We start from the raw sequence: 14172 nt of genomic DNA, 5'->3' as shown, positions 1-14172 counted from the left end.
TGGAGGAAGTAGAGTCACTATTGTATCTTCTTTTTTCCCATCTCATCCAGAGGGTAGCACGTGGGTGTTTCTTTTCTTTATAAACTCAATATGAACACATACCGAGGTTTTAATCTTACTTTGGCTCTGTACTACAGTATGGTTTTGGGAAGTTTCCACTTGTCGACCTTTACTTCCCATTATATATTATGATGAGGCTAATACCTTCCCTCAGGGCTGTTGCAGTGATTAAATGAAGGACATACAGAGTCCTGGTGTATAATAGTTTCCACACATTAATTCTTGTTCAGATCTTTTTGCCTCTTTGGTTATTTAAGGGAGTCATTAAGTCTATTCTTAGGGATAAGTGTAGTGAATTGTTATAATTTTTGTCAACTTAGCTTCTCTTTTGAAATTTCTCATACCAGAAGCATGACTCAGTCACCCTGGGTACCAGGTATATACCACATCCAAATGACTCAGGCTTGTGGCCAGAGATAAGAGCTTAGCAACATCTCCTCTGCCAGCAGTGTGCATGCATGTGTGCATGTGTGTGTGTGTGTGTGTGTGTGTGTGTGTGTGTGTGTGTGTGTGTGTGTGTGCTTTAAATGAGACATTCTGGAATTTGTCACAAATTTAAAGTTACAGTTGATCCCCTTATATATGTCACCAGTTGCCACACTTTTTACATTGAGTGACCTGTGAATAAAGAACTGACTCACACTTTCCCTTAGCCAGGATCTGAAAGTGAAAGTGTTTTCCTTGCCTGATAATGTACTGGTTTTTTGAATCTGCAACTTCTGACAAACCAGAGGCTACCTAAAGCCAGAGGTTGGGCTCTTTTTTTCTTTTTTCTTTTTCCAAGACAGGGTTCTTTGTGTAACAGCTCTAGCTGGAAAGGTTGGGTTCTTAAGACAAGGGATGGCCAGGTAGTCACTGGATATGGGTCAAATGGAAGCCCAGGTCACCCACCGGTGTACATGTTCCCTGTGTGAGGGACTTTCTGGTTGTGCATAGTGTGGGACTTTCAAAGGGCACACCTTGAGCCCTCAACTCCTGAGGTCTTCTAGGGAAGCCTGATAATAAACTTTGGTGTTGGAACCCCAACTGAGATAATTTCTAATTGCTTTCTAGAACCTGGGACCTTGGGCATGTTAGACAAGAGCTATGTCACAAAGCTGTGTCCTTAACCCTGGCTCCCCGGCTTAACCGAGGCCTCTCAAAACAATAGAACAACGATCATGATCTTTGATTTTTATACAAATCAGTGGGGAAAACTCTTGAGGGTGCACCCGTGTTTCCATCTTCACTGCCGCACCTCAGCAAGCCCAAGAAACTGCTTTTTGTAATTTGGCAAGTCATACTTTCAGCTTTAATTCAATTTGTAATTTAATTTGTAAACGAAAGCATACACAGTGGTAGTGGTTTAGATTAACAGTAAAGCTAGGGTAGTCAGAGTACGACGAAACTTCCTTAAAGTCATATAGGCTGGTAGTTCCCAAATGGACGACTGCTAGAGAGGTTGCCGTCTTTCCGTTGCGGAGGAGCTCAGGAGTCAGGCTGCCAGCGTTGGTATCTTGCATCCATCATCTTACTGGTTGCGTTTCTTGAGCCAAGTTTCTGAGCATCTCTGACTTTTAGTTTCCTTGTCTGTAAGATGAGGATTATAATAATTCTGATGCTATAGGGTCTCTAAAATTCAATGAATTTACTATGCAGAACACTCAGTGCCTGGCTCGTAATAATTGGTACTTGATTATGTTTATGATCTGTTATATAAAATAGTCTGGAATAACATGAAGATGTACCTTGACTTGTGATGAAGTCATGCCTCCATAAACCCATTATAAAGTACAGTAAGCAGTAACATGCGTTTAACATAGCTAGCCTGATCATCATGCTATAGCAACATTGTAAAGCAGAGAACATGCCTGGAAGCTGTTTATCCTGTGATCACATGACTGCCCTGGAAGCTTGTAGTGTCAGTGTATCAGAGTATTGGAACACATATCACTAGCCTTGGAAAAGACTGAACATCGAAGTTTCAAGTGTGCTTTCTGCAGAATGTGCATGCCTTTTCTACCATCGTAAGTTAGACTCCTGTCAAGCCCTCCAAAGTCTGTTTGACCTGACCATCTTCACTCTAATAGGGTACACGCTCTTACACTGCGCTGCAGCTTGGGGCCGTCTGGAAACTTTGAAGGCCCTGGTGGAACTGGATGTTGATATAGAGGCTTTGAACTTCCGGGGAGAGAAAGCTCGAGATGTTGCTGCTCGCTATTCTCAGACTGAGTGTGTTCAGTTTCTGGACTGGGCAGGTAAGGAGCACAAGTGATGCTAAGATGATTGAGGCCATAGAATGAGATGATTGACATTTCTGCCTTCCAGCTAGATGCTGTATTTTCTGTTGTCAATCTATGAAGATTGCCTTCATTTTTTCTTTTCTCTTTCACTTTGCTATTGACCATAAAGCATTGCTCTTAATTATAACTCTCTCTCTCTCTCTCTCTCTCTCTCTCTCTCTCTCTCTCTCTCTCTCTCTCTCTCTCTTATTGGTTTACCAACTTCTAACAATTTAAGCAATACATTTCCATGAGATTATACATACAATATATGTTCAAGGTTGTTTCTGAGAGACTTTGTGTGTGTGTTGATTTACCAACTTCTAACAATTTAAGTAATAAATTTCCACGGGACGATATATGCAGTTATGTTCAAGGTTGTTTTCTGAAAGACCCAGGCAAAGCACACTATTACTTAAATGTTTCAAATATTAGCATATTTAAGTAATATATTTGACCCCAGAGAGAAAAATTATTATTGATAATTTAAAAAAATTCCTAGGAAAAGTTAACCTATGGTGTTAGTAACTCAAATCACAATTACCCTATTGCATGGAAGAACTTCTGAGACCAGTTATTCTAAGTTTGGCCTCTGGTTATATGAATATTTTATTTATGGAATTTCATTGAAATGTACACTTAAATTTTTTATGTCTTCTATGCATATTCTATTTCAACAGAGTCCAAAAATGTATGTGCTACCTTGAATTTTGCTCACATTTTCCTCTATAATTCTCAATATCTGTAAAATATAGCTTGAAAAAGATACATCTGTGTAACTTCCTGTGTGGGCTTACAAACTTCAAACAATTTTGTATGGTTATCTGTGCTGAGCAAACTTTTATGGAATTCCTACTACTGAATATTCTAATATTGTTGTAGGTATAGCTTGTTTCTGCCATCTGGACGTTTTGTTTTCAGAGGAACAATTATCTAGAAATCATTTGGCAATTATTTAACAGTATCAGAAAGATACAAATATAAAAAGAAAGGTTAAGGGTAAAAATTGACAGGAAAGGCAGTCCAGGCCCTGAGATAGAGGACAGGAAGTCAGCTTGTTGGGGTTCACCTGGGCCTTGCCAAATGAATGGGACTTGAAAACATAGTAGCACAACTAAGCACATAAATGGAATGTTAGATCTGGGGATGAAAGTGACAAGATTATCTTACTGGAGCCTATGTCATAGCTTCCATAGGCAATCAAGAGTGTATGTGGAAGGGGGGAGCACATGGTCCCTAGAGGATGCTTGGGTTTGAATCCTATGTGAGTGTGAGCAGAGTACTCCAGTTCTTTATATCCAAGTATCCTTTTCTGGAGAGAGGGGCCAATAATGGATCCTTCCTCTTGAGACTTGTGAAAGCTAAATGATACAGTGTAAAGCACATAGAAACTACCTGTCATGTTTAAAAAAATTGTCAGTCTGAAAAAAAAGTGCTGCTGCTATAATTACCACCAGATTGTACCCTTATGTGACAGGTTAAGGTGTTTTCTTTTTATTCTGGGAGCCACATTAGTAACTGTGGATTCCTTTTCATTCGAGTGGAAAGCCAGACTTGTCTGAAAAATTTCCACTATAGGTTGTGGAAAGAAAAAAAGGAACCCTACACCAGCTCCCAAAGAAATCTTTCCTCCTCAGACAGTTCTGGAAATCGATTTCTTCTGCACTTGACTGAACTACATTTGCATGTGCTTAGATTTTGTACCCTTTGGCTCCTCTCCTCTTTTAATCTTCCTCCTCTTTAGTTTACGTTGTTGCTTAAATTTCTTAAAGGAAGAATGTTGGGACACCTGCTTCAGGAACTTGGTCATCATGGATGTTGTGGCCAGTAGTCTGCAGAGTATTTGTTCAATGTCGTAGATGGATGGGCTCTCTAGGTCACTGCTGTGTTTCTCTAAAGAGGCTTGCTTTTTCAGCTGAAAGAGCAAAACAAATGATCTTTGTCTTATTTCAAAGTAAACTTATATTCTGGATAAACAAACTTAAACACTGCTAAGATGTTCATATAGAACATAGGTTACTGGCCGGGCCGTGGTGGTGCACGCCTTTAATCCCAGCACTGGGGAGGCAGAGGCAGGTGGATCTCTGTGAGTTCGAGGCTGGGCTGGACCGATAGCTCTGAAACAATACAGAGAAACGCTGTCTCGTAAAACCAAAAAAAAAAAAAAAAAAAGGTTACTATAGAAACGATGCTCTTCTTTAATGTGCAAAGCAAGACTAGATTGATCATTGTCACCTCCAGCAAACATTGGTTAGTGTTTTCTAGGGTGAGATCATTTTGCCAAGAGAAATTAGGATGTTTTCCTTCAGGACATGGAGCAATTGAGTCAGTTCTAACCTGATGGCTTCCTCCCGGCTGACTAATTCCCACAGTATTGGAAGGTGCTAGACATGGTGCCCGACTTACCCAGCTGTCAACCCTGTGAACTTCAGTAATGACTGGCATGGCAAGATGTGTTCATGGATGCAATAGTGGCACCCATATCATAGGGGTAACCAAGCTTTCTTTCTTTCTTTTTTTTTTAAGATTTATTTATTCATCACATGCAGTGTTCTGCCTGCAGGCCAGAAGAGGGCACCAGATTGAATTATAGATGGTTGTGAGCCACCATGTTGTTGCTGGGAATTGAACTCAGGACCTCTGGAAGAGCAGTCAGTGCTCTTAACCTCTGAGCCATCTCTCCAGCACCGTAACCAAGCTTTCTGATTGGATTTAACACCTGCTCCACAGGAGGAAACACTTGTCTGATACTGCATATCTGGCTAAGAACCCATGAGTGCAGAGCTCACAGGTCCCATTGGTAAACCTACAAATATTTTGCTAAATGGGCATAGTACCAAACTGCACTCTAAATTTGGGTCTCCTACATGTAGATTAGTGCAACTCTCTTTCTTTGTGCAGGGGATGATAGTTCATGCCGAAACTGATAACTGGTCTGAGTACAGAGAATAAATGACTGTGCCATGCCAATACATAAATGTGACATCTATATCAACATGCCCTTCCCTCAGGCATCATGGAAGAGAGGGGCAGAAAGTTTGAAGGAGCCAGAGGCCAGAGAGGACCAGAGCAAAATGTCTTCTGATCATGACAGGAATTCTGCATTGATGAACTTTACAGCACTTGTGATTGCCTGCATAAGACTTGCACAAGATCAAGTCAATTCACATTTTAGCAGTGGAGTGGGAAGGGGCTCATAATCCCTCACCCCTAAATGAGGAGCTATAGACAATTTACAATTTCGGGGGAAGGGGAGCTAGTTGTCTTTAAGTGCGTGGTTCCTGGCAGGTTGACTTGAATAAAAGCACTCACCAGTACCTGGGGCATCAAATGAGCCTTTAAGATTGTTGTTAGGGATTGGGGACACAGCTCAGTGAGCTGTATAGAGCTTGCCTAGGATGTAGGAGGCCCTAGGTTTAATTCCCAGAACCAAACAAACAAGAAAAATATTTCCCCTTACTAAGCAAGATCACTGTCTAATACAGTAATATTTGAAAAACAAGAAAACATGTATTTAGGTCACTTTGAAGGTCAAAGAGGCATGTGTGCACACATTTAGCAGCGTTCTTGTCTCGAATGATAGTGCCATCTATTGGCAAAATTGGGAACGGAGCACCATTTCCCACTAAGTTCTAACATTTAGAAATTAGTTAATTTACAGCCCCTTGGGAAGCTCATGCCAACTTTTGTAGTGAGCTTTCTTTGATAGACTCTCAGATTCTCCAAAAGACCCCCTTATTTCATATCATTTTATGAGGGGGCTGAGAAAGAGCACGACTTACCGAAGGACAGACAGGTGACCTCACTTCCTATAACCCCACCTACCACATCTCAACATTTTGGTGTGTTTTGCAACTTGAAAGTAGGAGTTGGAGGAGATGATTTAAGGACTTTCTGATTAAATATGCCTCTGTGGAACTCTTAAGAGTGGAAGTGGGGGGGGGAGCAGGGGAGGGGAACTCACAGAACTGGGCAACCTTGCTCTGTGCTCTCTCTGAGATCCTACCACTCCTCCTATTTGCATCACAAATTCACCTTTTTTTGGTGTCTGGTCCATTTCATCCATAGGTAATGCACAGATAAGACAAACAGGATTAAGAAGAGAGCTTGCACTAGGATGTACATGAGGCGTAGGGAACCCTGGATGAGGTCCAAGTTAGCAAAGTTGCAGCAGAATTTGTCCAGAGGGTAAGGTAGACAGTGGGATGGGGGAGCCTTAACTTTCAGGTAGTGCACTTCCTCTGGAAAGATCTCCCATCCGACCTTTGTCCAGGTTGTCCCATCACAAATGCAGGAGGTCTCCCTGAAGAAACAGAAGAACAGCAGGGGGGAAAGCACAGATAGTCTTGGGTTAGACATCTTTTAGTCTTAACTGAGAAGAAAATCTTAAGCTAAAAAAATTGGTCAGACAGGGCAGAAAATGCCCCAAGCACTAGTTAACGTGGTGCTTCTGTCAAGGCCTGTTAGATAATCCTGTTAGGCAGCCCAGCACACCTAGCAAAATGCACAGGGATGATCATTGTTACATCGTCAGTCATAGTGACTCAGGGTAGTAAGTTCAGTGACATCATTTAAAATGCACTGAGATGAAATACTGCACCCAGCGAATCACCCCAGGTTTCTTGAAAGTGAGCAATCAGCTAATATTTTTGGCCAGGGAATGTATTTAGCAATAGGCATGCAATCGTAATAATAAGGCCTCATGAAAACAGACAAACAGACAAAAAACCCCAAAGGTAGTGAAGTCTTGCTGTGGAGCAGCAGAAAGATTGCCTGCTTTGGATTCTGCTGTCCTATTGAGAAGCAGGCTGTGAGAGGGAGAGCTAGGATGTTTAGCTAAAGAGATTCCCACACAAAACATTGAAGGCATGGTTGGTCTCTTTCTTGCTGTCTGTCATAAAATGAGAAAGGAATGGGATGAAACTACTGGAAGAACTGTCAAGTAAAAGGGAGCAGAGCTTGGCAGTGTGGGAATGCAGCAATGCACATCACAGGACAAGCTGCTGTGGTTTGAAATGTGCTCCCCCAAAGCCCCGCGCCCACAGGTATTCTCCTCAGTTTGGTGCTATTGGGAGTCACTGGAAACTTTGAGAGGTGGGACCTAGTGGAAGGTCTGATGACTGGAGAGGGGCCCTTGAAGGGACTGGGGGGATCTCAGCCCCTTCCTGTCCTTTGCATTAGTTTTTGATCACCAGATCTTTGTTCTCATGCCCTCCCTGTTATAATGCTACCGTGCCATAGGCCCAAAGCAATAGGACTAACTACCCAGAGACTGAAACCTGACACTTGAGCCAAAGTAAACCTTATCTCTTTATAAGTTTCTTATTTCAGTCATTTTATTACAGTGACAGAAATTCTATTAATAGCATAGGTGCTAAGTATTAAGAGAGTCCCTGTCAAGAGAGTAGGCTCTGGAGGAAAATACATCAATATGGATGGCAGCTTTTTGCTGCTGAATTATTGGGGATTATGTATCATGCATTCTCTAGCCATCTCTGCAGAAGTCAGTATGGGCATTAAATTATCTACAAAAGATCAGGAGGAGTCTCTTTCTGACTAGATGAATCTCTGTGTTACGTAGGGAGTCTCACAAGGATTTTGAGAATGTTACGTTGATAGAAACACCATTTTTAAATAAAGGAATAGAGAGAAGACAAAAAACAAACCAAGTACTACGGGTCTACCAAAATTTTGTAGACCCGAACAGATTAATAAAGCTAGGACACATTTTTCATTCTGTCTCCTCCTGAGCCAGGGTCTCACTATGAAGTCCAGGCTGTCCTGGAACCCTATGTAACTCACAGATCTTCCAGTCTCTCTTCCTCCCTCTCCCTCCTTCCCTCCCTCCTCCCCCTCTGTCTCTCTGTGTAGTTTTGTACACCGGGTTGGTCTCGAACTCACAGAGATCCACCTGCCTCTGCCTCCTGAGTGCTGAGATTAAAAGCATGTGCCACCACTGCCCAACTCAGCCTCTTAAGTGTTGGAATTATATCTTTGAACTACCAGGTCAGGTTATATGATATAACTCATGAAAAGGAAAAGATGATTCAGTGAGTGAATCCTTGGGCCCAGGGGGTAAAGAAACAGGTCCACAGGGTAGAGAGATACCCTTAGGTCTGAAACCTAGTGGAATTTATATGCTGTAATTTGAATTATTTTGAATGGTAGTGTCTATGCCTATGTTCTGTGCTTGTGCCACCATTAGAATTTGGAAGAAGATAGTTTCTAGCTCATCAGGTCTACAGATAGAGAGGAATTTTGGCCTAGGACAGATCACATACAGTGTCACCTAGACCTTGTGCACATGTTTGAGAGTTTGAGGTTTGAGACTTCTGAGCAGTGATTATTTAGATGAGAATTTGGGTTTTAGCTAATTTGGTCATAGCTTTTGGGGATATTAGGATGGGGTAGATGTATTTTGCCTGAGATGCATGTGATTTGTGAGTGGATGAGAGAGAAGGCTGTTGTGGGCTGGATAATGGCTAACAAGCATTTAGATTCAGATCCCCGAAACATGTGACTGTTACATCATTTAGCAAAAGAGATGTTGCAGATCCTTGGAGTCCTTGAGTGGGAAGATTGCACAGTTTGAACCCACATGTAATCAGCATCTTTATAAACTAGGACAGAGGGAGATTTGACACAGAAGAGAAGGTAACTTGATGATTGAAGCAGGATGTATTTGAAGATGGACGAATGACCATAAGCCAAGAAATAAGGCAGCCAGTGGAAGTTGAAAAAAGGTGATGATTAGTGTCTGCTCAGAGCCTGCAGATCAGCATAACTAGCCTCAGCAATTCTGCCTCTGGAACTGAGAGAGGTTGAATTCCAGCAGTTTTTTTTGTCAGAAAATAGGTTTATTATCAATAGTGAGTGAAGTTGTCAGTATTCACTACAGAGGTTGCATAAGCCAAGGCTCACTTTATATAGATAAAAATGCCTTATTTAACTTGCAATCATAAACATTATTGCAGTAAAAGACGTACATTTTCTCTCCTTTCTGTCTTTCTTGCATGATCATAATAAGTCACAATGAAATAGCTCCTATATAATGAGAGAAGAGCACACCCAGGCCCCACAGCCCAAGCGACTATATACAGTTGCCCCACCCAGTGCTTTCTACCTGCCTCTCCACCAGAAATAGTTTATTGTCCCCAATCCCAGCTTTCTCAGAGTGAATTCTAGCTGTTTTAACCCACCCGATTTGTGGATAATTGATACAGCAGCAACAGGAAACAATTTTATCACATCTAACGTAATTTGGGACTAACCTACAATTTCTAGCATTCAGTATAAGGATATGGTAAGCTCTTCAATTTATTTAAGGCTTTCATTTCTCTCAGTATAGTATACTTTTAAACAGATCTTGTAGTGTGTGTGTGTGTGTGTGTGTGTGTGTGTGCGTGGGCGCGTGAGAGCAGAGAGAGAGAGAGAGAGAGAGAGAGAGAGAGAGAGAGAGAGAGAGAGAGAGAGAGAGAGAGAGAGAGAGAGAGAGAGATGACTATGGGTATTAAAGTAAATGAAAGTATTTTAAGCATTTTTTTTGTAAAGAGGAGATTTTTGAATGTGTGTGTGTGTGTGCGTGGGCGCGTGGGCAAGAGAGAGAGAGAGAGAGAGAGAGAGAGAGAGAAGAGAGAGAGGAGAGAGAGATGACTATGGGTATTAAAGTAAATGAAAGTATTTTAAGCATTTTTTTGTAAAGAGGAGATTTTTGAATGTGTGTGTGTGTGTGTGTGTGTGTGTGTAAGCTCAAGAAAAGAGAAGCAAATGACAATCTGCCTACTGGAAATATTTTTCTCTTGTTGCACTCTTCTCCAGGATGAACATTTGAAAGATATGGTCAATTTGAGACCCAGTGTCACGTTTTATATTTATTTGGGTCTTCAAAAATCCTATCATAATTTTAGGGACACACTGAGCATTCTGAAGTGATGAGTCCTTGAGTGCTGTTTTCTTGAATTCATCAAAGACAGCGATAGTGGACCCTCTACACAAACCTCACTGAGTTCTGGCTGCATGATGGACTGCACAAATAGAGCAACTTGCCCTTGTTTTTTGGTCTTATTTTATTTGTTTTGTTCCATTCTTTCAGATGCAAGGCTGGTTCTGAAAAAATTTATTACAAAATCCTCTCTCATCATTACTGACCCAGAAAAGGGCCCAGGGAAACTCCTCAAGGAAGACAAGGTACCATGTTGTGATTATTACCTGTCCTGATGTTCTAGAGGTAGACGGCTCTCCTTGTGCTCCCCTGCCCTCCTCCAGCTCCTTTCTTTCCCTCCCCCTCTCCCTTCTCTAGTAAACATCTGAAAAGAGATTAGATGATACAAAGTAAGTGAAATTGATGTACAAGACATTGCACCTGACCACATGGGTGAATATTAGAACGCTGTACTGAGTGAAAATTTGGGAAAAAAAAGCAAAACCACTAAAACTTGCAAAGGTTTTTAGAAAGCACCCCCAAAGTGATACCTATTTAAAGCATGTATCATGCTACTGTCTCTGGGGCAGGTAGTGAGAGGTGAGGAGGAACTGGGAGCTGTTAATTTTCTACTCTTCTGTTGAGATACTGTGCTCCTTTGATATTCAGTTCTATATAAAACATACATGGTACACTTTAGTACATATGAATATATATATATTACATGTATAAAATCTCTGATAATGGTCTACAGACCGAGTTCCAGGACAACCTCCAAAGCATTACAGAGAAATTCTGTCTAGGAAACCAAAAGAAAAAAAAAGTTGTACCCAATAAGCTGGGCATAGTGGTGGCCTGTGTTCCAACATTTGGGAAGCTGAGGCAGGATGATTACCTTGAGTTCTAGGCAAGACTGGCTGCACTCTGAGAACCAGGCCAGCCAGGGATACATAACAAGACCCTGTGCCAAAACACTAAATATGTTCCAAATATAAGACATATGTAATGAGTTTAAATTGCTCTCTGTGTTGCTGTGTAGGATCCATGAGAATTTATTTTGACATTATTTGATGAAAATCCCAGTTAGCCCTTGCTTAATGGGCATCAGCAAATCTCACTAAGGCACACATTGCCCTTGTATCTTCATAAACACCTTTACAGTATTTCTTGTGAAAGAAAATACAGAAAATGTTCGGTGAGAGCAGGTACTAGGGTTGTTGGACCTGCAGCTCCCATGGGTCTCACCATGAAGGAACAGTGCTTTGTCAGATGAGACTAGAAACGCCTTTACATTTCAGTGAAAATGTAATATGCACACCCCACTAATTAGAAAAAATTCCCTTCTCATTTCCAGTTTTATTACACTGGAGTTCTGATAGTGATTTTGTGTGATTTGCATCGTATCTTCCTCTTTATTTATATAAATACAGATAATAGAGGTTTGTAAAAATCCTATTGCTAAAAAAGTGGGATCTTACTATATAGATTACTCTTATTGTTAACTTGTTTTTTCTCTCTGGGTATCTTATGGACACTTCCTTGAATCTGTCTCTTTTGCAAGCTTCTGTATCTATGGCTTATTATTTAGTACTTTGGAAAGTACACATCAACAGGCTGTTAATTTGTATTCATTATTATAAATCTTACTGTAAGAAACACTTTCCTACTTTTAATTTTTCTGGCTGACACATTCTGTCTGTAGGTATGAGGCGTGCGTGAGAACTGTTTTTGAACAGACACCAGGAATGTGTGTGGGTGTGCAGTTTGACAGAACTTTTTTTGAACTTCCTCCTCCATTTTTACTGAGTTTCCTGTAGCTCATACCATCCACTATTTCCCCAAAGCTTTATTTGTTTTTATTTTATGTGCATGAGTGTTTATCAGCATGTACATATGTGCACTGTGTGTGCAGTACCTATAGAGGCCAGAAGAGGGTGTAGGATCCCCTGGAACTGAAGTTACAGATGGTTGTGAACTGCCATGTGAGTACTAGGAACTGAACTCAGGTTCCCCGCAAGAATTGCAAGTGCTCTTAACTGCTGAGCCATAGCTCCAGCCCTACTATCCACCTAATTTTCATCTTTTGCAAACACTTCTCTCATCCAGAGGGCTCAATAAAAACAGAGACTCAGGGAGAAAAGGTAGGCTGGTTTAAGGTTTCTCGATGCTCAATGATGAGTATAATGACTTCTCATTCTAATGGTTAGACAGCTCAGTAGTCAGAAGCCACATACTATTTCAGTTTTAATTATTTAAAATTAAATGTAACTTAAAATTTAGTTCTTCAGTCACACCAGCCAGCCTTCAAATACCCAAGAGCTAAGGGTTACAGTATTGGATGAGGTTCTGATAGCAAGCCTTAAGAGATACTTCAGTTTGCAAAGACAATATTACATTTATTTATTGTGTGTGTATGTGCCTGTGTGTGTGCTTGGGTGTGTGTGTGTGTGTGTGCACATGTGCATGCATGTGTTGAGGTCAGAGGACAGCTTAGGTGAATCTGTTCTCTCCTTCCACTGTGTGGGTTCCATGTGTCAAATTCAGGTCATCAGACTTGATAGAAGTGCCTTTAGCCACTAGCTATCCTACTGATCCCAGCGACACTGAAGTCTTACTTTTCAATAAATAAGTGGCAGTATTCACTGTCTCTGCTCCCAGAACACTATCCTCAATGCATGCCGTATGAAGAACGAGTGGTTGGAAACCCATCCAGAAGCTTCCATCAGTGAGCTTTTTGAGCAGAAACAACAACTAGAGGACATTGTGGCTCCCATCCTCACAAAAATGTCTACACCACGTAAGTTTTGGGCTTCAGTGTCAAGATATATATATATATATATATATATATATATATATATATATATAATCCAGTTCAGTGTTGTTCTTTCTGATACACTATTATTTTTAACTATCGTCATTCCACTAATAATAACTGAATTCTTTTTGTAAGATATGCCTGATTCTAATCTTGATATTACATTTATCAGTTGTTAAATTTAATATGATTGTATTGTTTTGTATGATTTATTTTATGAGCGTTTTTCCTGCATGCATGTATATGTATCCTTATGGATGCCTAGTGCCCTTGGAGGTCAGAGGGTGTCAGATCCCTCAGAAATGGAACTAAAGATGGTTGTGAACCACCATGTGGATGCTGGGGACTGAACCCAGGTCTCCTGCAAGAGCTTCCAGTCCTCTTAGCCACTGTATAATCTTCCCAGCCATTCCTTTCAGTCTTTTGAAATAGGGTCTTACTATGTGGCTCAGGTTGCCTGTGCCCACTGGATGCTGGGTTACAGGTGCCACCTTGCCCAGCTTATGCTACGGATTTTATTTAGCCTGAGATTCTCACCCAGGAGAGGATGCTCTTGTGGGAGACAGGGTATGAGAGTCTGGAAAAGATTTTCAGTATTATGATTCTGTTTTTGGTTGGGGGACACCACTGTGGAAAGGATATCCCAATACCAGAAGACACACACACATCAGAATCTCACTAGCAGGTATATCTAAGATTTAAAAAATGGTAGCATTATTGTCAGACAATTTTCATGAAATTCACCCCTTAAAGCTCCAATCAGTGCTTCTCAGTATATTCACAAAGTTGTATAATTATCACCATTTCTAGCTTTAGGCCTTTTGCTACCCCATAAAGAATCCCTACACTTACTAACAGGCACCTTCTATCCCTCCCTGCCAGGTTCTGGCAATCATTGCTTTCCTTTCTAACTTTATGGGTTTGTTTGACACAGAGTCTTGCTATGTAGCCCTGCCCGGATTGGAGCTTGTGATGTAGACCAGGCTGATGTGAAACTTGATATAATCCTCCTGCCTTATCCTGTCAAGTGCTGGGATTACAGATGTGAGACAGTGCCCAGCTTAGATCTGGTTACTCTGAACTCTTCATAAAAAGAGTCACAACATACATTTGCC

At 41.1% G+C, this 14172-nt stretch overlaps 2 protein-coding genes across 5 annotated transcripts in view; one reads left to right on the top strand and one right to left on the bottom strand.

Moving 5' to 3' along the window:
* Positions 1 to 14172, top strand: part of Ankrd45 (ankyrin repeat domain 45) — a 30136-nt gene that overhangs the window by 9292 nt on the left and 6672 nt on the right. For all 4 annotated transcript variants that reach the window (XR_005874073.1, XM_005071336.4, XM_013114391.3 and 1 more), the window contains exons 3-5: positions 2130 to 2297; positions 10414 to 10508; positions 12901 to 13039. Coding sequence is in view for 3 of the 4 variants with exons in the window: in XM_005071336.4 (XP_005071393.1) it covers positions 2130 to 2297; positions 10414 to 10508; positions 12901 to 13039 (402 nt within the window). In the remaining variant the exon portion in view is untranslated. The remainder of the gene's footprint in view (positions 1 to 2129; positions 2298 to 10413; positions 10509 to 12900; positions 13040 to 14172) is intronic.
* On the bottom strand, positions 1351 to 6812 carry Tex50 (testis expressed 50). The gene is made up of 3 exons (XM_013114269.2): positions 6357 to 6812; positions 4111 to 4236; positions 1351 to 1629 (listed from the first exon to the last, which is right to left on the bottom strand). The coding sequence occupies exons 1-3, from the start codon at positions 6678 to 6680 to the stop codon at positions 1528 to 1530; spliced, it is 552 nt and encodes a 183-aa protein (XP_012969723.2). The 5' UTR covers positions 6681 to 6812; the 3' UTR covers positions 1351 to 1527.

Source organism: Mesocricetus auratus, unplaced genomic scaffold (assembly GCF_017639785.1).
Source record: "Mesocricetus auratus isolate SY011 unplaced genomic scaffold, BCM_Maur_2.0 Super-Scaffold_100676, whole genome shotgun sequence".
Classification (NCBI taxonomy): Eukaryota; Metazoa; Chordata; class Mammalia; order Rodentia; family Cricetidae; genus Mesocricetus; species Mesocricetus auratus.
This window is presented reverse-complemented; position numbering and strand designations above follow the sequence as displayed.

Coding starts and splice junctions, on each gene's coding strand:
- Tex50 (XM_013114269.2), bottom strand. CDS start 6,680: ATGTCTAACCCAAGACTATCTGTGCTTTCCCCCCTGCTGTTCTTCTGT. Junction 4,237..6,356: donor GGACCAGACACCAAAAAAAG/GTGAATTTGTGA, acceptor TTGCTCTTTCAG/CTGAAAAAGCAAGCCTCTTT. Junction 1,630..4,110: donor TGACCAAGTTCCTGAAGCAG/GTGTCCCAACAT, acceptor CTCATCTTACAG/ACAAGGAAACTAAAAGTCAG.